The 26,795-nt window shown below is 38.1% G+C and overlaps 2 protein-coding genes across 2 annotated transcripts in view; both read left to right on the plus strand.

Moving 5' to 3' along the window:
- LOC139456069 (zinc finger protein 91-like) overlaps positions 1-26,795 on the plus strand; it is an 89,578-nt gene that overhangs the window by 20,394 nt on the left and 42,389 nt on the right. The window contains exons 3-4 of the mRNA XM_071237574.1: positions 16,687-17,571; positions 25,195-26,477. Of these exons, the coding sequence (XP_071093675.1) occupies positions 16,712-17,571; positions 25,195-26,477 (2,143 nt within the window). The 5' untranslated portion in view covers positions 16,687-16,711. The remainder of the gene's footprint in view (positions 1-16,686; positions 17,572-25,194; positions 26,478-26,795) is intronic.
- Positions 684-6,439, plus strand: LOC139456183 (zinc finger protein 845-like). The gene is made up of 3 exons (XM_071237741.1): positions 684-1,630; positions 3,476-3,477; positions 4,993-6,439. Exons 1-3 carry the CDS (start codon positions 712-714, stop codon positions 6,181-6,183), a joined length of 2,112 nt encoding a protein of 703 aa, XP_071093842.1. The 5' UTR covers positions 684-711; the 3' UTR covers positions 6,184-6,439.

The following is a 26,795-nucleotide window of genomic DNA, read 5'->3' on the forward strand; positions in this document are numbered from 1 at the left end:
TGATATCGAGGACCTTTATCCTTTCAGTACATAGCTGAATTCTATTTTTGAAAACATCACCTACCGGTTTGAACACGATTTTTAGTTTAGTTTATTAATCTCTGGATGTATTGACAATGTCGTCTTCTTAACTGTTCGAAAGGAGTATGACGGCATTTAAGGCCTTTACTTATGTAATATGGTCCAATAACTGCAGTTTTCGTGAAAGATTGAAGATTGTGTCATAACCCTTCTCCCAAACCGACCAAACAGATATTTCATGAGTTCCTTTACGTCAACTCACATGGAACAGAATATAATGATTATATTACTTATCACAGTTATCACCAGTTAGTTTTCACTGCAATGTCATATATCAGACAGTTTGCATAAGTTTTATATATATCCTTCAAAGAGACACTAAGAAGGAGACACGTAGATATCACTTGACTGTCTTGTCTCTTGACTTTGGGAAACTGAAGAGGACAAAATAATAATTTCGACTATCTCTTTTTGGTCTGTTTCAGAATATTATTTAAAGAGACCACAGCATATATGAAACACAGTGGAAGAACATTCATATGAATAATTTCATTTCTCCATTACGTGTTATCTTGGATCTCACAGTGAGTGACTTTTGTATTGGACCAATTTTGACAGTAGGAAGTGCATTAATATCATAAAGGAACGTGACAACTCCTTTTCAGTGAACACGATAACATAAAGTTGATAATGGACGTACAAAGCCAACCACAGAATCCTGGCTCTGTTGCTGAAATACGTGTGATCACGGACTGTGAGAAGGAAATGCTGGAAACAGGTGATCTCAAGGAACACTGTGTTCCTGACACGCTGGAAACAGGTGATCTCAAGCAACACAAAGATTGTGGTGGTCCATCAAAGCAGTGTTGTAAGTGTGGGGAAACATTAATTAAGTCAGGTAACATGATAAGGCACATGCTTTGTCACAGTGAAATCAAGCCCTATCAGTGTGCTGAATGTGGGAAAATATTTACAGAATCAAGTACTCTGCAGAGACACATGAGGATTCACAGTGGAGTAAAGCCTTATCAGTGCTTTGTGTGTGAGAAAACATTTACACAATCTAGTGACCTGCAGAAACACATGCAGATTCACACTGGAATCAAGCCTTATCAGTGTGTTGAATGTGGGAAAAGATTTTCACGCTCATCGAATCTACAGAAACACATGAGGTTTCACAGTGGAGTCAAGCCATATCAGTGCTTTGTGTGTGAGAAAACATTTACACAATCAAGTGACCTGCAGAAACACATGCAGATTCACACTGGAATCAAGCCATTTCAGTGTGTTGAATGTGGGAAAACATTTTCACGCTCATCGAATCTGCAGACACACATGAGGATTCACAGTGGAGTCAAGCCTTATCAGTGCATTGTGTGTGAGAAAAGATTTACAAGTTCAGGTAATCTGCAGAGACACATGAGGATTCACAGTGGAATCAAGCCTTATGAATGCAATGTGTGTGAGAAAACATTTACATTATCAGATACTCTACAGAAACACATGAGGATTCACACTGGAATCAAGCCATATCAGTGCAATGTGTGTGAGAAGGCGTTTTCACAATCGTATAGCCTGAAATCACACATGAAGATTCACAGTGAAATCAGTTGATCGAATTGTCTGGATTGTAATCTCATTTGTGAATGAGTGTGCATAACAACTGATAAATGATAAATCAATTGGCGTGTTATCTCGTAATCCTTTAATTGAAGCATGGGCTACTGACACCTAGAGATTGGTGTATTCCATCTGCTCTACATAACTACAGATATAGTGGAATCAAGACGTCTTCCATATATATACAAATTATTATTATTTTTAAAGATATTTCTTTAAGGAGATAGGTAACTCAGATTTTGATACTAATCCATCATCAAGACATTTTTCAGTGAGTTACACTATTATTATTTTCATGGTCTCCACATGGGAAAAAGTTGTGAAAGTGCATCGAGCTATGATTTATATGTGTGTTATTTATCTGCAAGCATTTGGGGCCTTTGACCTTCACTAATTGGATGAAGATGTTGTTGTAGAAATCATTTACCAAAATCAGACAAAATACCTTCTGGTATTCCGTTTTTGTGATTTTTTTTTTCCATATTGATGTTTGCCAATTTCATTGTCAATTCAGGAGATTTAAACTTTACATTTGTCAGCCTTTTGTGATAAAGGCTTTATTCAAGCTTGCGTAGATACACTCCAAAGTTGTTTAACATTTATGATAGGCATTTTAGTTGCCTGAAAAATGAGGGCCAATTCTGGATTCTATGAACTGAAATTTATTCTGTGGCGTTTGAATAAACTGTTTCTAATTCTCTCTGAATAAAATATTGTTTAAATCAAGATGAATCTTTAGCATGTTTAGTAGAATGATGAACAACATGCTAGACAACATCAGCTCCCTTGTTTGTCACACTTCATAACGGCACTTATCCGTAAGAGTAACAGATGTGCATATGATCTTCTGATAGGTAGAAAGATAGGCTACAGATGAGACAACTGGTTGGTCACACTGCAGTACGACACCTTGCCAGGCTGGGTTGTTTATATCTATGTTTTAAAATCAGATAGAAATAAAACATCTCTCCCAATTGTCATTCATAATATGAAAATTATTTGACACAATTGACACTTTTTCGACAGAATTTAAAACTTAATATAAAGGTATGAAGCAATTGTTTATTATATTCTAAACGAGATTACTTCATGAATCGCTTGTCACCTGGTAAATCATTAGACGTCAATGTTCTGTCAATCAAAAGACCAAAACCAATTCCAGGATGAAGACAATTTCTTCTACAAATGCAGATATATTTTATTAAAATGTGATCCAGTTTGCATGGTTTGAGGAAATAATGAATTCAGTTTTAGAAATGGTAATTCATTAATTGGATATCACAACATTGGATATTACACTGAAATATGGACAGTTTGCAGTTACATTTAATCTTCTAACATTCTTCCAAATGTAAGAAATACGGTATATGACACTGAACTTGTGCAAACAAACAAATATAGATTGTCAAAACTACATGTTTTCCCACCTACTATGTATGAATTTAAGACATGTTAACCGATTCTCGGGGAATTGGCGAGTATGATCGTTAATGATTTGATCAATCACAGATACACTTTATCACCAATGTGCATGTTTTATTATTGAATGCTCAGAGTAAATATAGGGGTGGTCGGGCAGCCAAGTGGTTTAAGCATTTGCTCTTCACGCCGAAAACCCGGGTTCGATACCTGACATGGGTACAATGTGTGAAGCCCATTTCTGGTGTCCCTCGCTGTGATATTGCTGGAATGTTGCTAAAAGTGGCGTAAAACCATACTCATTCAGAGTAAATATCCGATATTGAGATATTAAAAAATACACGAAAGAATGCTGTGAATGGTGAATAAATATAATGACAAAAGTAGCGATAGTCGTGATGAACCATATCTTCAGAGGTCAATTCAGTCATTTTGCTTTGCCTAAAATGACTGCAGGTGATATCACAGAACAACAAATTTCCCACAAAATTTAAAAGTGTGAAATTTTGTGTACATAATGTATTTGTTATTATCATTCCACTTCAAAGTGAGGGTTGAAGAAGAGGGGCAAACATGATCATGTGACATCTAGTGGGCGAGTCATACACAGCCGGTACCAGTAAATTAGAATGGGAAAGTCAGAATGTTGGTTCCTGTGCCATGGTAACGAGGAAGAATAAAATATTGTAAAGCAATGTTAAGTTGAAATTCATATTGTAAATTGATTTCCAAGTTTGAATTTCTTACTTTACGTTTTTGTTCTGACATAGAAGAAATTATGTTGGCCACTGCACGATACAGGGCCGTTGATTCAGTTCCTACTTATCAGGTGACGTCACTCCAATGCATCGGAAATATACGGAGAAGGTCAGTTTATATCGAGGACTCTTTTCCTTTCGATACATAGCAGAATTCTATTTTTCAAAACGTCACCTACATGATTATAAAGTTTTAGTACATTAATCCCTGGATACATTGACAATGTTGTCTTCTTAACTGTTCGAAAGGAGAATGACGGGAAGTATGTTAGGAACCACAGACTGAATTTTTCTAAAGCATTTAAGACCTTTGCTTATGTAATATAATCCAATAACTGCAGTTTTCGTGAAAGATTGAAGATTATGTGTCAAAACCCTTCACCCAAACCGACCAAACAGATATTTCATGAGTCACTTAACGTCAACTCACATGGAACAGAATATAATCATTAAATTACTAATCACTGTTATTACCCGGTAGTTTTCACTGCAATGTCATATATCAGACAGTTTACATAAGTTTTATACGTATATCCTCCAAAGAGACACTAAGAAGGAGACACGTAGATATCACTTGACTGTCTTTCCACATTTGTCAACTTTTGACAAGCTGAAGTGTGAGCGTGACCACAAGAATGATTGTCAATAATTCCAAACTACACAGTTTACATCAGGTTTGACTCTTGACTTTGAGAAACTGAAGAGGACAAAATAATAATTTCTCTATTCTCTTTTTGGTCTGTTTCAGAATATTATTTAAAGAGCCTGCAGCATATATGAAACGCAGTTTCTCCATTATGTGTTATCTTGGATCTCACAGTGAGTGACTTTTGTATTGGGCCAATTTGGACAGTAGGAAGTGCTTTAATGTCATAAAGGAATGTGACAACTCCTTTTCAGTGAACACGGTAACATAAAGTTGATAATGGAAATACAAAGCCAACCACAGAATCCTGGCTCTGTTGCTGAAATAAGTGTGATCACGGACTGTGAGAATGAAATGCTGGAAACAGGTCATCTCAAGGAACACTGTGTTCCTTACAAGCTGGAAACAGGTGATCTCAAGCAACACAAAGATCATGGTGGTCCATCAAAGCAGTATTTTAAGTGTGGGGAAGCATTAATCAAATCAGGTGCCATGAAAAGGCACATGCTTTGTCACAGTGAAATCAAGCCCTATCAGTGTGCTGAATGTGGGAAAATATTTACACAATCATCGGATCTACAGAGACACATGAGGATTCACAGTGGAGTCAAGCCTCATCAATGTGTCAAATGTGGGAAAACATTTACACGATCAGATAATCTGCAGTCACACATGAGGATTCACAGTGGAATCAAGCCTTATCGGTGCTTTGTGTGTGAGAAAACATTTACAGAATCAAGTACTCTGCAGAGACACATGAGGATTCACAGTGGAGTCAAGCCTTATCAGTGTGTCGAATGTGGGAAAAGATATCAGCGCTCATCGGATCTACAGAGACACATGAAGATTCACAGTGGAGTCAAGCCTCATCATTGTGTTGAGTGTGGGAAAACATTTACCGAATCAGGTAGCCTACAGACACACATGGTGATTCACAGTGCAGTCAAGCCTCATCAGTGCATTGTGTGTGAGAAGACATTCACAGAATCAGGTACTCTACAGACACACATGAGTATTCACAGCAGAATCAAGCCTCATCAGTGTGTTGAATGTGGGAAAAGATTTAAACGTTCAGGTCATCTGCAGAAACACTTGAGGATTCACAGTGGAGTCAAGCCTTATCAGTGCATTGTGTGTGAGAAAAGATTTACACAATCAGATACTCTACAGACACACATGAGGATTCACACTGGAATCAAGCCTTATCAGTGTGTTGAATGTGAGAAAACATATTCACGCTCATCGTATCTGAAGACACATATGAGGATTCACAGTAGAGTCCAGCCTTATCAGTGTGTTGCGTGTGGGGAAACATTTAGACGACCAGGTAATCTGCAGAAACACATGAGGATTCACAGGGGAATCAAGCCTTATCAATGCAATGTATGTGGGAAAACATTTACACAGTCATATAGCCTGAAGTCACACATGAGTAGTCACAGTGGAATCAGGCCTCATCAGTGCATTGTGTGTGAGAAGTCATTTACACTGTCAGGTACTCTGCAGAGACACATGATGATTCACAGTGGAAAGAAGCCTCATCAGTGCACAGTCTGTAAGAAAACCTTTACACTATCAGGAACTCTGCAGTCACACATGAGGATCCACAGTGGAATCAAGCCGTATCAGTGTGTTGCATGTGGGAAAGCATTTACACAATCGGGTCACCTGCAGAAACACATGAGGATTCACAGTGGAATCAAGCCTTTATCAATGTGAATGTGGGAATGGATTTACACAATCAGGTCATCTGCAGTCACACATGGGTAGTCACAATGGAGTCAAGCTTTAAGCACTGCATTTACACAATCAAGTAATCTGAAGGCACACATGAGGTTTCATATTAGGGTCAAGTCTTATTCTGTGTGTTGAATGTGGGAAAGGAAGTCACACATGATGATTTACAGTGAGCACAATTGAATGAATTGTGTGGATTGTAATCTCTTTAGTGAACGGGAGTGCATTAGAACTAAGAAATGATAAATCCATCGATGTGTTATCGGTTAATCCTTTAATCCAAAAGCATGGGCTTCTGACACCTAGAGGTTGGTATATCTCATCTGCTCTTCATAACTACAGAAATGGTGAGGTCAAGATTGTCTTCCTCCACATATATACAATATATCAGCAACTGAGGTTGTATGCTAATCCATCACCAAGACATTTTCCAACAAGTTAAACTATTATTATTCAAAATCTTTCATGGTTTGCATGTGGGCAAAAATTGTGAAAGTACATTAATCTATGATATGAATGTTATTTATCGGCAAGCATTTGGGGCCTTAATCTCCTCTAATTGGACGACGATGTCAGTGGGAGATACCATTTACTAAAATTGGACCAGACTTTCTGGTATTCCGTTTTCGTGATTTTATTTTCATATTGACGTTTGCTAGTTGAATTGTCAATGCAAGAGACTTCAACTTTCATTTGTGAGCCTTTTGTTATATTCATGCTTGCATGGGAACATTCTGAAGTTGTATAACATTTAGGATATGCAATTTAGTTGCCTGAAAAAAGGGCCAATTCTGGATTCTATGAACTGAAATTTATTCTGTGGCGTTGACTTTTTGAATGATCTGTTTCTGATTCTTTCTGAATAAAATATTGTTTCAATCAATATGAATCGTTAGTAGAATGATGAATAACATGCCAAGCCTGAAAAATAAGGGCCAATTCTGGTTTAGATTCTATGACCTGAACTTTTTTTCTGTGGCATTGACGTTTCGAATTTCATGTAACTAATTCTTCCTGAATAAAATATTGTATAAATCAATATGAAATGACTTTTTATGAATGTTTACTGTAGATATATTGAACTTGGTATCACATTAATAATAATAATAATAATAATAATAATAATAATAATAATAATACGAAAATTAGGTGTTAGTGGACATCAAAGGGTGCAATAGGACTCCTTGTCAGTCTGATGCATGTGGTCTTGATAGGTAGAATGATGGACAAGATGCAAGAGAGATATATTGCTGGGTGAAGCAAATGAACCACCAAATCTCCGTCTAAAAGATTAAGCATAATCTCTAACTCAAGCCTTTACAAAAGCAGAGACTGTCTTTCTATTCACGGAAAGTATTTGAGACAAATGCAACTAATACCATGTGGATTCTCAAAAACTCAAATGATTGGTTGATTTCTTGCGATCTGAGAATAGACTCATTGAATTGTGTCAAAATATATGATTTTTCAACTTAGTACATCAATATCCCACACCACAAACTTGTCATTTGTCAAATGTCGTTTCTTTAACTGTGACCAACTCCCTGACCTAGTGGATAGAGCGTTTGCCCGGAGTGCAGAAGGTCGGTGGTTCGATCCCTGGCCTCATCATACCAAAAGGCGTAAAAAGATGGTATTTGTTGTTACCCTGTCTGGCGCCCGGATTTAAAAGACAAGTAAACACAACATTCGTGAATCCTTTGTCACTAACACAGACCTGGTAAATCGTTAGACGTCAATGTTCTGTCGATCAAAAGACCAAAAAATTTCCAGGACCAAGCCAATTTCTCCTACAAATGCAGATATATTTTATTAAAATGTGATTCAGGAAATAATAAATTCAGTTTTAGAAATGGCATATCATTTATCTGTTTATATGATATTACAACATTAAATATTACACAGAAATACGGACAGTTTGCAGTTACATTTACTCTTCAAACATTCGTCCAAATGTAAGAAATATGGTTATGACACTGAGCTTGTGCAAACAAACAAATGATGCAGATTGTCAGATGTTTTGCGGCCTACCATGTTTAGATTTATAACATGTTAAACGTGCCTGGGGGTATTGGCAAGTATCATCATTAATTATTTTATCAATCATAGATGCACGTTATCACAAATTTGTATTTTTTATTGAATTTTCAGAGTAAATATCCGATATTGAGATATTAAAAATACACGAAAGAACGCTGTGAATGGTGAATAAATAAAGTGACAAAAGTAGCTATATTCGTGATGAACCAAATCTTCAGCGGTCGTTTTCAGTCATTTGCCTAAAACGACTACAGGTGATAACACAACAACAAATTTCCCACAAAATTCAAAATGTATGTGTGTGCATGATGTATTTGTTATTTTCATCCAACTTCAAAATGAGTTCTGGTGTCCCCCGCCGTGATATTGCTGGAATATTGCTAAAAGCGGCGTAAAACCAAGCTCACTCACTCACTCAAAATGAGGGTTGGAGAAGAGGGGCATACATGACCATGTGACATCTAGGGAGAGTCATGCCACCGTACACAGTGTACAACATAAAATTAGTACTTGGGCCACTCAATACAGAGTTGTGAGAGAGTAAAACGTTTAAAATGATGAACAGCAAACATGTATGAAAATAGTAAAGAAATATCACACTTTGTTATAAATAACCGATTTACGTTTTTGTAAAATTGCTTGGCAGGTTTTGGCACTAAGGTTACACAAAACATTATTTGATAAAACAAAAGACACTTTTTCAACTTCGCTAAGAGTATTAAAACCAGGATAATATCATAGCATTGTGGTAAAAGAGATTGGCGCTCATCATTATAAACAGAACAATGCAATAAGACCTGTGTTTTATCTTCAATAAGAGTTTGGCAATTAAAACAGAACCTTTCGTTCACTGGCGTATTATTAAATCACCCTGTCTCGATGTGTATAAGTGTTGTACCAGATCTGAATTTAGCTAGTGCACTTCTGTGACTTCGAGGCATAGGTCGTAGAACATTTGTTACTGGACAGTAGTTGTCTACTAGTTTACAACTTATTACCTCCCTTGCCTGATGGACCAACCGTATTAGAAAGTAGACCCAGTACTCTACTACTGGCGGCTGCTCTCGCCATACCCTTATAGTCGAGGTGCTCCGTTAGTAGAATCTCCAAGTAACAATAAGAGTCAACCGTTTCGTCACCATACTTAAACGTAACGTTAGTCTTTTTCATTGATTGAGGTCTGAAGTGGATTATCTTCGATTTGTCCTTGTTAACGGCCATCTTGTTGGTATGGCACCAGGTATTCAGAAAGTCTAGGTCTAGGTCGTTTTCATTTTCAGCGAGTAGCACTAGGTCATCTGCGTACGCCAAGAAATTAATAACTGTATCTTCAACATCCTCACCCAATGCTTCTAAAATACTCAGCAGATCATTTACATTCATATTTAAGAGCGTCGGAGGTAACATACAACCTTGTTTCAGGCCACATTTCACATCAAACCAGGAGGGGCGGTCTGGTAGCCTAGTGGTTAAAGCGTTCGCTCGTCACGCCGAAGACCCGGGTTCGATTCCCGACATGGGTATAATGTGTGAAGCCCATTTCTGGTGTCCCCCGCCGTGATATTGCTGGAATATTGCTAAAAGCGGCGTAAAACCATACTCACTCAAACCAGGAGGTACACAACCCATTCGCACGCACACAGCACTGAACATTTTTGTAAATGGATAAAAATGCATTGAAGATAAAACTGTTAACATCAAAAGATGACAACAACTCACCCCATAAAATGCTTCTATCTATGCAATCGTAGGCTTTTGGAAGTCGATGAATGCAGCTAACGTTGGTTTTCGTTGACTTTTCCTTGTGTCGACTGTAGAGGTGAGATTATATATGTGTTCTGTGGTTGATCGACCTTGTCTGAACTGTTCTGGCTGTCGTGCAAGAGATCGTTCGTTTCCACATATGATGTCAGTCTATTGTTCAATACTCCACAGTGTATCTTATAGCAGGCTCTGGCTAGGGTGATGCCGAGTTATGCCAAGGGGTCACGTGGGTCTCCGGTCGAACTCTTCGGGATAGGTCAGATGATGCCTTTACACCATATGGAAGGGACTACTTAAACATGGATTAAATAATTCATGGAGAAAACGTAGACAGTTTTTATTTTTATTCAGATGGAATGTCGTCAATTTCAGGTGATTTACCACGTTTCACATTTCGCTTGCTGCATCTACAGTTATGGGTATATTTAGAGGACTACCACTGCTTTTTCTCGTATCCGCGGGTTGTCTTCATTAGCGTTACAGTTTAACAAGTCTGAATACACATCTCGCCACGTGTCTAACACTATTTCAGGGTCGGCACACACACTACCATGAACCAGTTTGACCTCCATTTGGTCCAATTTTTATCGTAACCTACTCCAACTTTACCAGTCTGCGTCCAGAATTCTGTGTCATTGCTCTGACACATGTCTTCGAGTTCTTGTAGAGTCGCTCGTCGGTACTGGCGTTTCGCTCGCTGCACACTCTTATCGAAATGGTTTCCAGCATTTACATATAGCGCTTTGTGATTTGCCTTCTGAGGACCCTTGCACCCACACCACGCCCACATCTCCTATTCACAATACAGTAATTAATGTTAATTGGAAAGTCAGCTAGGAGACACTGTCAATTGTTTCCCGGTTAGGCAAAATATCAACTCCTTCCACAAAGTCTAACAGCCCTCCGCATTGACTATTAAAATATCCACATATATATGTCATCTCAGGCCATTGGTATTTAATAAACTGCAATAAGAGTGTATCAAAAAACTCAACAGCATATATTTGTCTTGATGAATCTTAAACACCTTGACTCTTTTACGCGCGGTCGGGTTGCCTTGTGGTTAACGCGTTCGCTCGTCACGCCGAAGACCCAGGTTCGATTCCCGACATGGGTACAATGTGTGAAGCCCATTTTCTGGTGTCCCCCGCCGTGATATTGCTGGAATATTGCTAAAAGCGGCGTAAAACCATACTCACTCACTCACTTGACTATTTTACTTTCGGTACATAGCTGAATTCTATTTTTGAAGACACCACCTTAGAGTTTGAACACAATTTTAAGTTTGGGTTCATTAATGCCTGGATGTATCAGCAATGTCGTCCTCAAAACTGTTTGAAAAGGTGTATGAGAGGATGTATGCTATCCACCGCAGACTGTTTATGTAATATAGTCCAATAGCTGCAGTTTTCGTGAATGGATTGAATATTATGTGTCAAAACCCTTCACCAAAACCGACCAAACAGATGTTTCATGAGTCTGCTCACGTGGAACAGAATATAATCATTATATATATTGAACAACTTTATATAGATTTTATGAGTAGGTACTAGTATCAGTTGAAAATTCCCGAGTGCAATCATTATATAACTAATCACTGCTTTGGGGGCACGATTGGCCCGGTCGTCTAAGGCGCCGCGATTCGCTGTGCAGAGTTGCGTCCCTTGGGCTCGCCAGAAACCTATGATCGTGGGTTCTAATCCCGGTTCACCAAGATTATGTTTCTAGGTTTGTCAGCACCATACCCGTGCTCGTGGATTTCACCCAAGTGGTAAACGCCCGAGACCTGCATCACTTCGGGCTTCCTCTCACATTAAGCTGACACGCCGCAATATAACTGCAATATTGTTAAAAGCAGTGTTAAACCCAACTCACTCACTGTTATTACCAGCTAGCCATCAGTGCAATGTCATATCTCAGACAAAGTTTATATTAGTTTTATATCTATCCTCCAAAGTGACACAAAGAGGGAGACACATAGTAATTGATAGCACTTGGCTGTCTTTCCATATTTGTCAGCTTTCCACAAGCTGATGTTTGAGCGTGACTCCAAGATTGATTCTCAACAATTACACACTACACAGTTTATATCAGGTTTGACTCTGTGCATCATAGTTTGCTTGTTTTCAATTTATTTGACACATGTCTGAAATTGCAACTACCGAAAATTAGGTCTTTCTCTTCTCCAACAAAACCAGTTTTGCTAAATACGTAAGTGAGAAGGTGTAGAAACGCCCTAAAAACGCCGAGGAGAAAAGTAATAGAAATAGATGTAATGCAATGGGATCTATGAACTGAGTTACAGCAAATAGACCGACCCCCTGGCTTTGTTGAAGCGAAGGGCAGACTTACTGTTGAACTGGGGCGTCACGACATCATCCCACATAATGAACGTGTCTGCACTTTCTGTTTTTCGAAGGGACATAACCATGTTGAAAATGAATGTTCTTATGATTTGTTACCAGTATTCTAGAGCAAGAAGAAACTCCCTTTCCCAAGCGTCTCGTTACCCCTCCCTCTATTGAGAATTTTATAAGACTTATGTCAGCAGGAAAACAAACAAATTATAAAAAGCTTAGGTTATATTTCTCTTCCAAGTCATGAACATTCGAACGGAAACACAGTGTTGAACGGTAAATCATTTTGTTTGATAGGCATTACTTAGAAGTTGACGGATGACAAGATAGACTCAATTTTTTATGGATAACAACTTCTTTAATACTGTAAAAGGTATAAGGATCTATACCGAAACGTCGCCTTTTACAGTATTAAAGAAGTTGTTATCCATAAAAAATTGTGTCTATCTGGTAAATCATTATTAGATCTACCCAGCATGCAAATATATATACAGTATATTTCCTTTGTATTATGGGCCGGTGGCCTGAGGTACCGAATAAATTCATCTGTCTGTCTGCAGGGTACTAGTTTGTTAAAAATAGCGACATCAGCGCCCCCATCTGAGACTGCTGTCGCAAAGTCGAGTGGTCGTACGCAAAGGCGACATTTTTGGATGGCGCAAATCTCGCCGATTATGCCTTTTCCCCTCATATGCTGGGTGCAGCGGAAATATGGAACGCCCAGTGTAAGTACTAGAAAAATATCTCTATTCCGTGATGATGGTGGAATGATAGGGTCTAGCTCATTGGCGCTGGTATTTGGCCCCTGGATTTTGCATTATTGTATTCTCTGGCGCTGGCGATTTATATTTGCAACACAACTATGTCTATTCTTTTTTAGCAGGTGATAAAAGAGCCTTTGCCCATTATGTTACAGTAGTCATGGTACGGTAGCTGAAGCCCTTCAAGGAGATTATAACAAATCATACTATTTGCATATTATAACGTACAAGATATAACCAATTTGTTGAATATGGAAACACCTTACAATATCAGATGTTAACTAGGTTATGAGGAACAGCAGGTGAATGAATGTTTGGATGCAGAGAGCATGTATTCACGTAAAAGCAAGAGTAAAAAGACCACAAAGGTGGAAACAATGTAAGCCAACAGTTAATATCGCTAATTGGTGATTAGCAATGGACAAATGGAACTCAGAGTGTTAATAAGCACTGACGGTCAGTTGTATAAATTAGCCTAGATAGGGGGAATGTGATAAATAGAGGGGTGGTACAGAACAATTAAATCGATAAGTGCAAGCATTATCAGATCACGATTTATGGCTTTCCACAAATGAAGAAAAAACATTTTCCACTATCAGGTGAAAAGACGACAATGAGGTAGTAAACACCACAAAGAAAAGGGACATAACTCAAGCTTTCAAGTAATCCATTGTAACTCAATTAACTTGGTGAGAATTTGCCGTGGATAGTATATTGTCATAATGTTTTGTTCACGAAGAACCAAACTGTTCTAACACAAATATCAACATTGAAGTCGTGTTTATTTGGCATTGTCTTAGGGCAAATATTAATAATAATTCATATCCAAATAAAATAAATATAATATTCAAGAGTTCACACATGCATCTTTGCAGTCAATCTTCGGATGTCTCACAAAACACAACTCACATCAGTTGTAAAAACATGTCGCCAGGCCTAATTTAGTAGATGCATGCCTGTTTATATGACAGTCCTTACCAGATAAACAACACGCCGACCAATAACGATAATCCCCCCTCAAATTGCCAGCCTGTGTTTTCAATAACCATAATCCGCTAGATAACCTGTATTGTATTGTTCACCAGGAACTAAAGGTGATAATAAATGGTATTAATGTCTTCGAAAAATAACCGATCAGCGATTGCTGTGCGTCCTTCCACTACATAAGTAGGTGCAGTTCGAGTGCCAAGTCACACTGCATCCGAATACATTTTGGAACGCTAGCAACTCGTATATCATCATTCATTGATTTTATCTGAAGGTAAGACATTTTCAGGTGTTAATCCCCCCAGGTGTTCAGGCGATAATCCCCCCTCAAAGTGCCAGCCTCTGTTTTCAATAACCATAATCCGCTAGATAACCTGTATTGTATCAACCAGGAACTAAAGGTGATAATACATGTAATTTATGTCTTCGAAAAATAACCAATCAGCGATTGCTATGCGTCCTTCCACTATATAAGTAGGTGCAGTTCGAGTGCCAAGTGCCGTGTGCGACATACGTTTGCAGTCGGAAAACGCACGTTAAATCTCCAATATCAGTAAGTAAGTAAGTGCCAAGTCACACTGCATCGGCATACATGTTGGAACGCTAGTAACTCTGATATCATCATTCATTGATTCTATCTGAAGGTAAGACATTTTCATGTGTTCTTTCAAGTTGATTTCTCTTTGTATATATTGTATACTTTCAACTACGTGCATAGGTTTATTGTGAAGTTAATGTATTTTGTACATTCAATGTATTTTGAATATCCTCTAACTTTTTATGAGTTTTTTGAACCTCAAATTGATGCGCACCGTTCCAACTATATGTGTCACCTAAGTATGTTGTGTAAATCTTACCCCGTTACCAAAATATAAGTACAGTCATTCCTAATCAATATTTGGTAACGGTTTGATAAATGAGAAATATAGTAACAACAACGTTTTGTAAGTAAACTATTTTATGTCATGAACGAGCATTGGACATCGGTAATGCTGGACTTCGTTAACAGACAACCTTTTTCGTCTAGGAAGTATACATGTATCGTGATAAATGGAAACCCTCATATACGAGCTCAACATAAAATAGGTCACGGGACATGTATTAATAGAACGACGGTGAGTCGGTTGACTTTATTACCCTAATAATCTAAAATGACGTCCATCATTTCAAACTGACAGTAGCATTGAGAATCACGTGTATTGATTGGCAGACTGGTTAATTTCAACATTTTGTTTTTAAAGAACAAATTCTAGTCTGATTTTGATTTATTATGAACATGTTTATGTTTTTCACTATGAATAGTTGTGTCAGACGAAATCAAGATGCTTTATGATAGTCATCTGTAATAATGTAATTTATAAATATCTATTAATTATCCTCTATTCATTAATCTTTTTTCAAGGCAAAGTTACCGCGATATTACACGAATGCGACATTGGTATGTCGATTAAAATATGTCTCACCCAATTTTCGTTCATAATATGAAAATTAGTCACAATTGACACTTTTTCGACACAATTTGAAATGACCGTGTTTCCCCTGGCATAAATGACTACTTAATAGATAATAGATAGAATAGATAAACAATGAAGGCTGACCGTCTATCTTTATTGGACAAGACGCATCTGTTAGGCATCACTTGTGCATCAATCAGATACTCAAACGAATATTTCAAAATAAACAAATATATATTTAAAGTTGGACATTTGTCCATTATTAATTACCTTGTCATTTCTCAACCTTTCGTGTCAGAAGTATACAATGAAAGATGCGCAAGAGGCTTTTACGTGTAATTATCAGGGCAAGCAATTGTTTATATTCTGAACGAAAGTATCTCGTCAATCGTCACTAACACACACCTGGTAAATCGTGAGACGTCAATGTTCTGTGAATCAAAAGACCAAAAACAATTCCAGGACCAAGACAATGTCTGCTACAAATGCAGATTTTATTAGAAATAGCTGTAATGCAACGGGATCTATGAACCAAGTGACAGCAAAATAGACTGGTCCCCTGGCACTGTTCAGGGGAAGGGCAGGGTACCAGTTTGTTACAAAATAGAGACATCAGCGGTCCGAGCTGTGACTGCTGTCACAAAGCCGGGTGGTCGTACCTAAGAACTGGAAAAAAATCACTTTTTTTATCGGTAATAGTGGCGGAATGATAGGGTCTATCTCATTGGCTCTGATATCTGGCCTCTGGATTTTGCATTATTGTATTCTCAAGCGTTCGCGATTTATATTTGCAACATAGCCATGTCTAGTCTCCTTTGACAGCATGATGCCTATGCCCTTAAAGTATTACAGCAGCCCTGGTAGGGTAGGTGAATACACTTCAGGGAGAGATTATAGAAAAAGATTAATATAACAGATGACACCATTGACATATTATAAGATACAAGATATAATGGATGTGTTGAATGTGGAAACACATTTACAGTATCAGGTAGTTTATCATTATACATATCGTGTCATATTGTGTATGGTCCCAGCCCGAGTTGTCGGTGTTCTTGAGAAACATCTGTAGGAAAAGCATTGATTTGATAAAAGAACATCACAACTTCTTTATGTTTACAGTGAACACGATACCACGAAGTTAATAATGGAAGCACAAAGCCAACCACAGAATACTGCCTCTGTTACTGAAACACGTGTGCTCACCGTCTGTGAGAGTGAATTGCTGTGCAGTGAAGTCAAGCTTCATCAGTGTGATGAATGTGGAAAAGAATTTACTCAATCATGCAGCCTGAAGGCACACATGTGGATTCACAGTGAAATCAAGCCTTATCAGTGCACTGTGTGTGAAAAAACATTTACACTATCAGATGCCCTGCAGAGACACATACGAATTCACAGTGGAATCAAGCCTTATCAGTGTGTTGAATGTGGGAAAAGATTTACACAGTCAGGTAACCTGCAGTCCCACATGAGGATTCACAGTGGAATCAAGCCGTATCGGTGTGTTGAATGTGGGAAAGGATTTAAACATTCACATCAGCTGCAGTCACACATGAGGATTCACAGTGGAATCAAGCCTTATCAGTGTGTTGAATGTGGGAAAAGATTTACACAGTCATGTAACCTGCAGACCCACATGAGGGTTCACAGTGGAATCAAGCCTTATCGGTGCATTGTGTGTGAAAAAACATTTACACTATCAGATACCCTGCAGAAACACATGCGAATTCACACTGGAATCAAGCCGTATCAGTGTGTTGAATGTGGGAAACGATTTACACATTCAGGTAGCCTGCAGTCCCACATGAGGATTCACAGTGGAATCAAGCCGTATCAGTGTGTTGAATGTGGGAAAGGATTTACACAGGCAGGTAGCCTGAAGTCACACATGAGGATTCACAGTGGAATCAAGCCGTATCAGTGTGTTGAATGTGGGAAAGGATTTACACAGGCAGGTAGCCTGAAGTCACACATGAGGGTTCACAGTGGAATCAAGCCGTATCGGTATATTGAATTGTCTGGATTGTAATCCAGTGAATGAGTGTGAATAACAATTGATAAATGATAAATCAACAGACGTGTTATCGGGTAATCCTTTAATCAATGCATGGGCTACTGACACCTAGAGATTGGTGTATTCCATCTGCTCTACATAACTACAGATATAGTGGGGTCAAGATTAGACTTTCTCCATTTATATACAAATTATTATCATTTGAAAATCTTCAAGAAGGTGGGTAGCTCAGATGTTTATGCTCATTCATCATCAAGACACATATTATTATTATTCAAAATCTTTCATGCTCACAACATGGGAAAACGTTTTGAAAACGGCAAGCATTTGGGGCCTTTAACCTTTACTAATTAGACGACAATGTCAGTTGTAGAAACCATTTACTAAAATCGAATCAGTCCTTTTGGTATTCCGTTTTTCGTGATTTTATTTTCATATTGACGTCGCAATTTCTTTGTCAATTCAGGAGATTTAAACTTTACATTTGTCAGCCTTTTGTGATAAAGGCTATATTGAAGCCTGCGTGGGTACATTCACTCTTAAGGTGTTTAACATGCAATTTAATTGCCTGATTCTGAGGGCCAATTCTGGATTCTATGAACTGAAATATATTCTGTGGCGTTGACTTTTTGAATGATCTGTTACTGATTCTTTCTGAATAAAATCAACAACATCAACTGCCTTGTTGGTCACACTTCATAATGACACTTGTCGGTTAGAGTAACAAACGTGCATAGGATCTTCTGATAGGTAGAATGATGGGCTACAGATTAGACAACTGTCTGCAAAAACGACACCTTGCCAGTCTGGATTGGTGGATTGGTGGGTTGGTTGGTTTGTTGTTTAACACCACACTCAGCAATATTCCAGCGATATGGTCTGTAAATAATCGAGTCTGAACCAAACAATCCATTCATGAATTGCCAGTCTGGGTGACAGACTTACTTACTTTGTTACCCGGTTTTAGTTCAAGCCTTATCACTGTCACTGTATCAGTGTAATGAATTGACCCGTGAAGATCTGGGATAGAATAGGTCTTCAGCAACCCATGCTTGCTGTAAAAGGCGATCATCATGGACGTGACAATCATGGACGTAGACAATGATGCCTGAAATAACGTAACCTCAGATGACATACACACAGGTGTATGATTCTACCATCCAGCATGGGTGACAAGGATGTGTGATTGTGATATAGCATTTAGCATTTATTAAATTAGTTGCCACTTCTGGATTTTAGTACATGAACTTTACTTTATTCTGTGGCGAAGACGTTTTGAATTTCATGTTACTGATCATTCTTGAATAAAACATTGTTTAAATCAATATGAAAGGACTTTTGAGAATACCAAATATATTTATTCTCTTAAAAACCGAAAACTAACACAGTTAGTTTATTGGATTCCGTCGAGGCACACGGCGATCCAAAACATCCTATACATGCTCAATCGGAGAGAAATCTGTCCTGAACCTGTCTTTTGTTATCTTGTTGTAAAAGTCCCCCACGATGATGTGATGTTGCACGATCTCGTCTCCATGTGGGCTTTTGATAGCATATATTGTCTAGCCTGTAGCCCATCAATCTACCTGTCTCGTTGGCCCCACTTCAAAATGACACATTGCCAGTCCGAGTAACGGACGTGCATGCGGTCTTCTGATAAGTTTAATGATGTGTTTGATGCAATCATTGAAACGTCCATAGTGAGTGTTTTTGATTTTAAGCCTCTTTAAGCAATATTCGAGAAATATCACGGCGGGGTACACTATAAATGGGCTTCACACATTGTACCCATGTCGGGAATCGAACCCGGGTCTTGGACGTGATGAGCGAACACTTTAAACCACAAGACATTCCCGTAGCAAGTGAGCAATGGATTCAAGTTGATTGCAAGATGGACAAACCTTGTCAAAGTGCTTTTTGTGACTTGGTCTGAGGCGTGAGATGGCAATTTCTACTCTCCTTTCATTTGAGTATGAGATGGCTTTTGGTGGATCTTGGCTGAATTTTGTGTAGCCGTCTGCCAATCTTACGTTTGTCCCACTTGGCTTGCCATCTTTGGGCTATGGAGGCTTTGATCTTGCTTTTATCTCTATTGTCTCCACATTGTAGAGAGCCAGCTTCGCCAGTGTGTCTGCTTTTTCATTATTTTCATGAATGTCTATGTGAGAGATATTCGTATAAGTGTCATACTACATACCACCAAGTACACCAAGAATTTGGGGTGGGGGGATGCGGTCGGATAGCCTTGTGGTTAAAGCATTACCTCGTCACGTCGAAGACCCGGGTTCGATTCCCGACATGGATACAATGTGTGAAGCCCATTTCTTGTGTCCCCCGCCGTGATATTGCTGGAATATTGCTAAAAGCGGTGTAAAATCAAACTCACCCACTCACTCACTCACTTGAATTTAGTAACGGTACATTTCCCCACCCCCAAACAGTTCTTGTTTTTTTTAAGAATTAATAAGTGGAAGTGGGGCGGGGACTATTTTAAGTTTCTCTCACATTTATCACTAATTTTAATAGGATGCTGGAAATGAATATACACTGCCATCTTGACTGACTGTAGATAGTCTTTGTGATCTCAACAATCACCGGGCGTGTCCATGTAGAGAGGATCTCATTTAGGTTTGTGATTTTGACACTTGCTCTCTAAGCATGTTGAGTATTAGTGCTGAGGAATTCCATAGGTAGTAGTTGTAAAATGTTTATTAAAGTGTCATATAATGTGAGAGCTGGGGAATTAAGCTACGAAATCAGAAGACTCACAGGAAACAATAACAAACTCCTCGATTCAACAACGAAAGAAAAAGAAAGGATAGGTAGAGAGAGAGTTAATTTAATAATCAAGGCGACGACTGTCGTCTCTTAAACATTTTAAAAAGCATTGCGGCAAGCAATTTTTGTTTAACGTTTGAATTCATTGAGTAAATAAAAAATTCTTCTTTTCGCATATCACATTATATTTTCTTTAGGTATGTAACTTATTTCCTTTCGCATTACCTGTATCATTCCAAAGCGAAGTGTGCCAATTAACTGTGTCATCTCAAAATAAAACGTTTTTGATTTCTGATTTCCAGTAAGTGAGTACAATTATACTGGTTCAAAAGGTTCATAATTTTACCATCCCAAGATGTTGTAAAACATTTAGACCATCGGTGAATAATATTAAGCAGGCACTCTTGCTGCATAGATTTAAGTCTGAAAAGATATCTGAAACATTCTATTTTCTGAGTAACCAAAACTGAGCACCAGCCCATATTCCCTCGACTTGCAAGAACAGGAGCATATTTATTTAAACCAAAAAACATCCTGTCAGCCTTATTTTGCACAACCTCAACTTCTTTAACACTATGTAAGCCCTATATAGAGGCACCATAAAACAAAACTGGTTCAAGCAGCGATATTTAACTTCGTAAAAACATCATATGACATTCCACCAGCATAAATATACTTAGTGTGCAGAGCAGATAACACTCTACGAGCAGACTTACAAAGCTCTTTCCCGGTCTTGTGCATGTCTAAATATTCGTTTAAACACAATCCTAGATAACAGTAAGCGCTATCATAAGAAATGTGAGTATTGCCACACGAAAACTGATCACTAACAAGATCTAACAACAGATTTCTTCCGAAAATGGACAATTTGTGTTGTCATCATTAATGCTAATACGCCATTTTAAACACCAAGTAATTACAATATCTAACATATTTTGGAGATATGCTTCCCAATATCATCAGTGTATAACAAAATGGATAACATTTCGTTATCCAATGGTACATCCCATGTGAGATTCGTTATCTCCGTGGCTAGATCATTTCTATATATAGAAAATAGAGTTGCTGACAATTTGCAACCTTGCTTAACACCCTTGGAAACATTAAAAGAATCTGTTATATAGTCATTAACGCGTACTTCACATCTCACATCTTGATATAGGGCTTGAACAGCTTTCAACATCTTCCCTTGTACTCCAACAGACATAAGTTTAAACCATTGACAATTGCGGTCAGCAGTGTCAAATACTTTCTTTAAGCCTATAAAACACACATAAGTTCATAGTCAAGCAGATTTCCTATTATTTATCACATTATATAAAGTATACAAATTGTCGATACAGTTTCTGTCAGAACGGAAACCATTTTGTTCCTGAGACAATATACTGTTCTTCTCAAGCCAGTTCCTGATTCTTTTTTCAAAACGCCTGCATATATTTTACATGGTATAGACACAAAATTAATACCTCTATATGACAGCGGATCAGTCGGGACACTTTTATCTTTTGGTATGGGGCTAATAAGTCCTTGGTTCCACTGTGTAGGTGACACAGAATAATCAAAGCAGTAACTGACTAAGTTATGCAATACTTTTATGCAGTGAGAGGTCTGTAAAACTTCAACTGGAACACCATCCAGATGGACAGCTTTGCATTTTTTGGTGTGTTAAACCTCTCGTTCGACTTCCTTGTATGGGATGGGCATGTTGAGCTCGAGCGTATCCATCTGCACGTGCTCTGTACCGTTACCTACACGTTCACAAACTTTATAATAGTGGCCTTCATCAAACGAGCTGTTATCACTGCCGTTATAAAGCGTGTTGTTCGAGTCCCTCCGGTGTTCATAGGTAACATTTGACTACTTCTGTGGTTTTTTTTTTTTGGGGGGGGGTTATTTCTTTCGTTCTAAGTGGGTAGATCAGACTTGGTTAGAATACGTGTATATTTGTGACAGCTTAAACCTGGTGGCATTTAGTGAACTTTAGAAGTGATGATGAATAGTATTATTGTTTGTCAATTTGTTAATAGAACTGTAATATAAAGTATATGTTGGCTGTTGTTTACATCACTTTTATTCAGTATGGGGAAATGTCCTATATACAACGAAGTGGTCATAACATTGACACTGTTTATCAATGTTTATGTTTAAGAGAGCATCTATCGATGTTAACTATATGTTATGAGGAACATCAGGTGAATGAATTCTTGGATGCAGAGAGCATGTATAATGTACACGTAAAAGCAAGAGTAATGGACAAATGGAACACGGAGGGTTAATTATCACTGAATGGTAATCAGCAATGGACAAATAGAAGTCAGTTGCGTGGCACAGACCAATTAAATCGATAAGTGCAAGCATTATCAGATATGTTCCCTGGCCACGATTTATGGCTTTCCACAAATGAATAAAAAAACATTTTCCACTATCAGGTGAAAAGACGATTATGAGGTATTAAACACCACAAAGAAAAGGGCCATAACTCCGCGACGCTTAGAAGTAATCCATTGTAACTGAGTTCACTTGGTGAGAATTTGTCGTCGATAGTATATTGTCATAATGTTTTGTTCATGAAGAACCAAACTGTTCTAACACAAAAATCAACATCGAAGTCGTGTTTATTTGGTATTGTCTTAGGGAAAATATTAATAATTCATTTCCAAATAAAATAAATATAATATTCAAGAGTTCACACATGCATCTTTGCAGTCAATCTTCGGATGTCTCACAAAAAACAACTCACATCAGTTGTAAAAACATGTCGCCAGGCCTAATTTAGTAGATGCATGCCTGTTTACATGACAGTCCTACCAGATAAACAACACGCCGACCAATAACGATAATCCCCCCTCAAAGTGTCAGCCTCTGTTTTCAATAAACATAATCCGCTAGATAATCTGTATTGTTCACCGGGAACTAAAGGTGATAATAAATGGAATTAATGTCTTCGAAAAATAACCGATCAGCGATTGCTGTGCGTCCTTCCTCTATATAAGTAGGTGCAGTTCGAATGCCAAGTCACACTGCATCCGAATACATTTTGGAAAGCTAGCAACACGTATATCATCATTCATTGATTTTATCTGAAGGTAAGACATTTTCATGTGTTCTTTCAAGTTGATTTCTCTTTGTTAATATTGTATTCTTTCAATTACGTGCATAGGTTTATTGTGAAGTTATATTGTTCAATGTATTTTGAATATCCTATAACGTTTCATGAGTGTTTTGAACATCAAATTGTTCCACTGTTCCAACTATATGTGTCACCTAAGTATGTTGTGTAAATCTTCGGTCACCAAAATAGAAGTACAGTTAATCCTAATTTGTAACGGTTTGATAAATGAGAAATAAAGTAACAACAACGTTTTGTAAGTAAATTATTTTATGTCGTGAATGAGCATTGGACTACAATGGTCATCGGTAATGCTGGACTTCATTAACAGTCAACTTTTTTCGTCTAGGAAGTATACATGTAACTCCTATATAAGAGCTCAAAATAAAATAGGTCATGGGACATGTATTGATAGAACGACGGTGAGTCGGTTGACTTTATTACCCTAATAATCTAAAATGACGTCCATAATTTCAAACTGACAGTAGCATTGCGAATCACGAGTATTGATTGGGAGACTGTGACTGTGATCAACGACTGTGTTTCCCATGACATAAATGACAACTTGAATAGATAAACAATGAAGATACTCAAAAGAATATTTCAAAATAAACAAATATATATTTAATGTTGGACATTTGTCCATTATTACCTTGTCATTTCTCAACCTTTCGTGTCAGAAGTATACAATGAAAGATGCGCAAAGGCTTTTACATGGAATTATCAGGGCAAGTGTACATGCATAAGGTTCCACTAAGGGGATACGGGGCACTGTTTATATCTATTTTGTAAAATAGGGCAGAAATAAAGTAATAAATTAAATACTTCAAGTATTAAAATATAAATGTATGAAGCAATTGTTTATATTCTGAACGAGAGTACTTCGTGAATCGTTTGTCACTAACACACACCTGGTAAATCGTGGAACGTCAATGTTCTGTGAATCAAAAGATCAAAAATAATTCCAGGACTAAGACAATGTTTCCTACAAATGCATATTTTATTAGAAATAGTTGTAATGCAACGGGATCTATGAACCAAGTGACAGAAAAAGAGACTGGTCCCTGGCGCCGTTGAGGCGAAGGGCAGGGTACTAGTTAGAGAAAAATAGAGACATCAGCGGTCCGAGCTGTGACTGCTGTCACAAAGCCCAGTGGTCGTACCCAGAGGCGACAGTTTTGGATGGCGCAAATTTCGCTGATTATGCCTTTTCCCCCCAATATGCTGTGTGTAGCGGAAATATGGAACACCCAGTATAAGAACTAGAAAAATATCACTTTTTAATCGGTAATAGTGGTGGATTGATAGGGTCTATCTCATTGGCTCTGATATCTGGCCTCTGGATGTTACATTATTGTATTCTCTAGCGTTGGCGATTTATATGTGTCTTTGACAGCATGACACCTATGCCCTTTAAAGTATTACAGCAGTCATGGTACGGTAGCTAAATACACTTCAGGGAGAGATTGTAGAAAAGATATACCAAATAACCCCATTGACATATTATAAGATACAAGATATAATGGATGTGTTGAATGTAGAAACACATTTACAGTATCAGGTAGTTTATCATTATATATATTGTGTCATATTATGTGTGGTCCCAGCCCGAGTTGTAATTGTGAAAACATCTGTAGGAAATGCATTCATTTGATAAAGGATCGTCACAACGCATTTATGTTTTCAGTGAACACGATAACACAAAGTTGATAATGGAAGCACAAAGCCAGCCACAGAATACTGGCTCTCAGTGTGTTGAATGTGGGAAAACATTTACACGATCAAGTGCTTTGCAGACACACATGAGGTTTCACAGTGGAATCAAGCCTTTTGAGTGCAATGTATGTGAGAAAACATTTTCATTATCAAAAACTCTGCAGAAACACATGAGGATTCACACTGGGGTGAAGCCCTATCAGTGTGGTGAGTGTGGGAAAACATTTACACGATCAAGTACTTTGAAGAGACACATGATGATTCACAGTGGAATTAAGCCTTTTGAGTGCAATGTATGTGAGAAAACATTTACATTATCAGATGCCCTGCAGAGACACATGCGAGTTCACACTGGAATCAAGCCTTATCAGTGTGTTGAATGTGGGAAAAGATTTACACAATCAGGTAGCCTGGAGACCCACATGAGGATTCACAGTGGAATCAAACCTTATCAGAGCAATGTATGTGAGAAAACATTTACATTATCAAAAACCCTGCAGAAACACATGAGGATTCACAGTGGAATCAAACCTTATCATTGCAATGTGTGTGAGAAAACATTTAAACTATCAGATGCCCTGCAGAGACACATGCGAGTTCACACTGGAATCAAGCCTTATCAGTGTGTTGAATGTGGGAAAAGATTTACACAATCAGGTAGCCTGCAGACCCACATGAGGATTCACAGTGGAATCAAGCCTTATCAGTGTGTTGAATGTGGGAAAGGATTTGCACAATCAGGTCACCTGCAGTCACACATGAGGATTCATAGTGGAATCAAGCCGTATCAGTGTGTTGAATGTGGGAAAGGATTTGCACACTCATGTAACCTGCAGTCACACATAAGGATCCACAGTGGAATCAAGCCGTATCAGTGTGTTGAATGTGGGAAAGAATTTACACAATCATCTAACCCGCAGTCACACATGAGGATTCACAGTGGAATCAAGCTGTATCAGTGTGATGAATGTGGGAAAGGATTAACTCATTCAAATCAGCTGCAGTCCCACATTAGGATTCACAGTGGAATCAAGCCGTATCAGTGTGTTGAATGTGGGAAAGGATTTACACAATCATCTAACCTGCAGAGACACATTAGGATTCATAGTGGAATCAAGCCGTATCAGTGTGTTGAATGTGGGAAAGGATTTGGACAATCATGTAACCTGCAGTCCCACATGAGGATTCACAGTGGAATCAAGCCGTATCAGTGTGTTGAATGTGGGAAAGGATTTGCACAATCATCTCACCTGCAGAGACACACGAGGGTTCACAGTTCACAGGAATCAAGCCGTATCGTATAAGTGAATGAGTGTGCATAACAACTGATAAATGATAAATCAACCGTCGTGTTTTTGGGTAATCCTTTAATTCATGCATGGGCTACTGACACCTAGAGATTGGTGTATTCCATCTGCTCTACATAACTACAGATATAGTGGGGTCAAAATTAGACTTTCTCCATTTATATACAAATTATTATTATTTTAAAATATATGTCTTCAAGTAGGTGGGTATCTGAGATTTTTTGCTAATCCATCATCATGACACACATTATTATTATTCAAAATCTTTCATGGTCACAACATGGGAAAACGTTTTGAAAGTACA

Source organism: Haliotis cracherodii, unplaced genomic scaffold, assembly GCF_022045235.1.
Source record: "Haliotis cracherodii isolate W230 unplaced genomic scaffold, xgHalCrac1.p SCAF_11, whole genome shotgun sequence".
Classification (NCBI taxonomy): Eukaryota; Metazoa; Mollusca; class Gastropoda; order Lepetellida; family Haliotidae; genus Haliotis; species Haliotis cracherodii.

Excerpts from the sequence above, each read along its gene's own strand:
- LOC139456183 (XM_071237741.1), top strand. The coding sequence starts at position 712 with ATGGACGTACAAAGCCAACCACAGAATCCTGGCTCTGTTGCTGAAATA.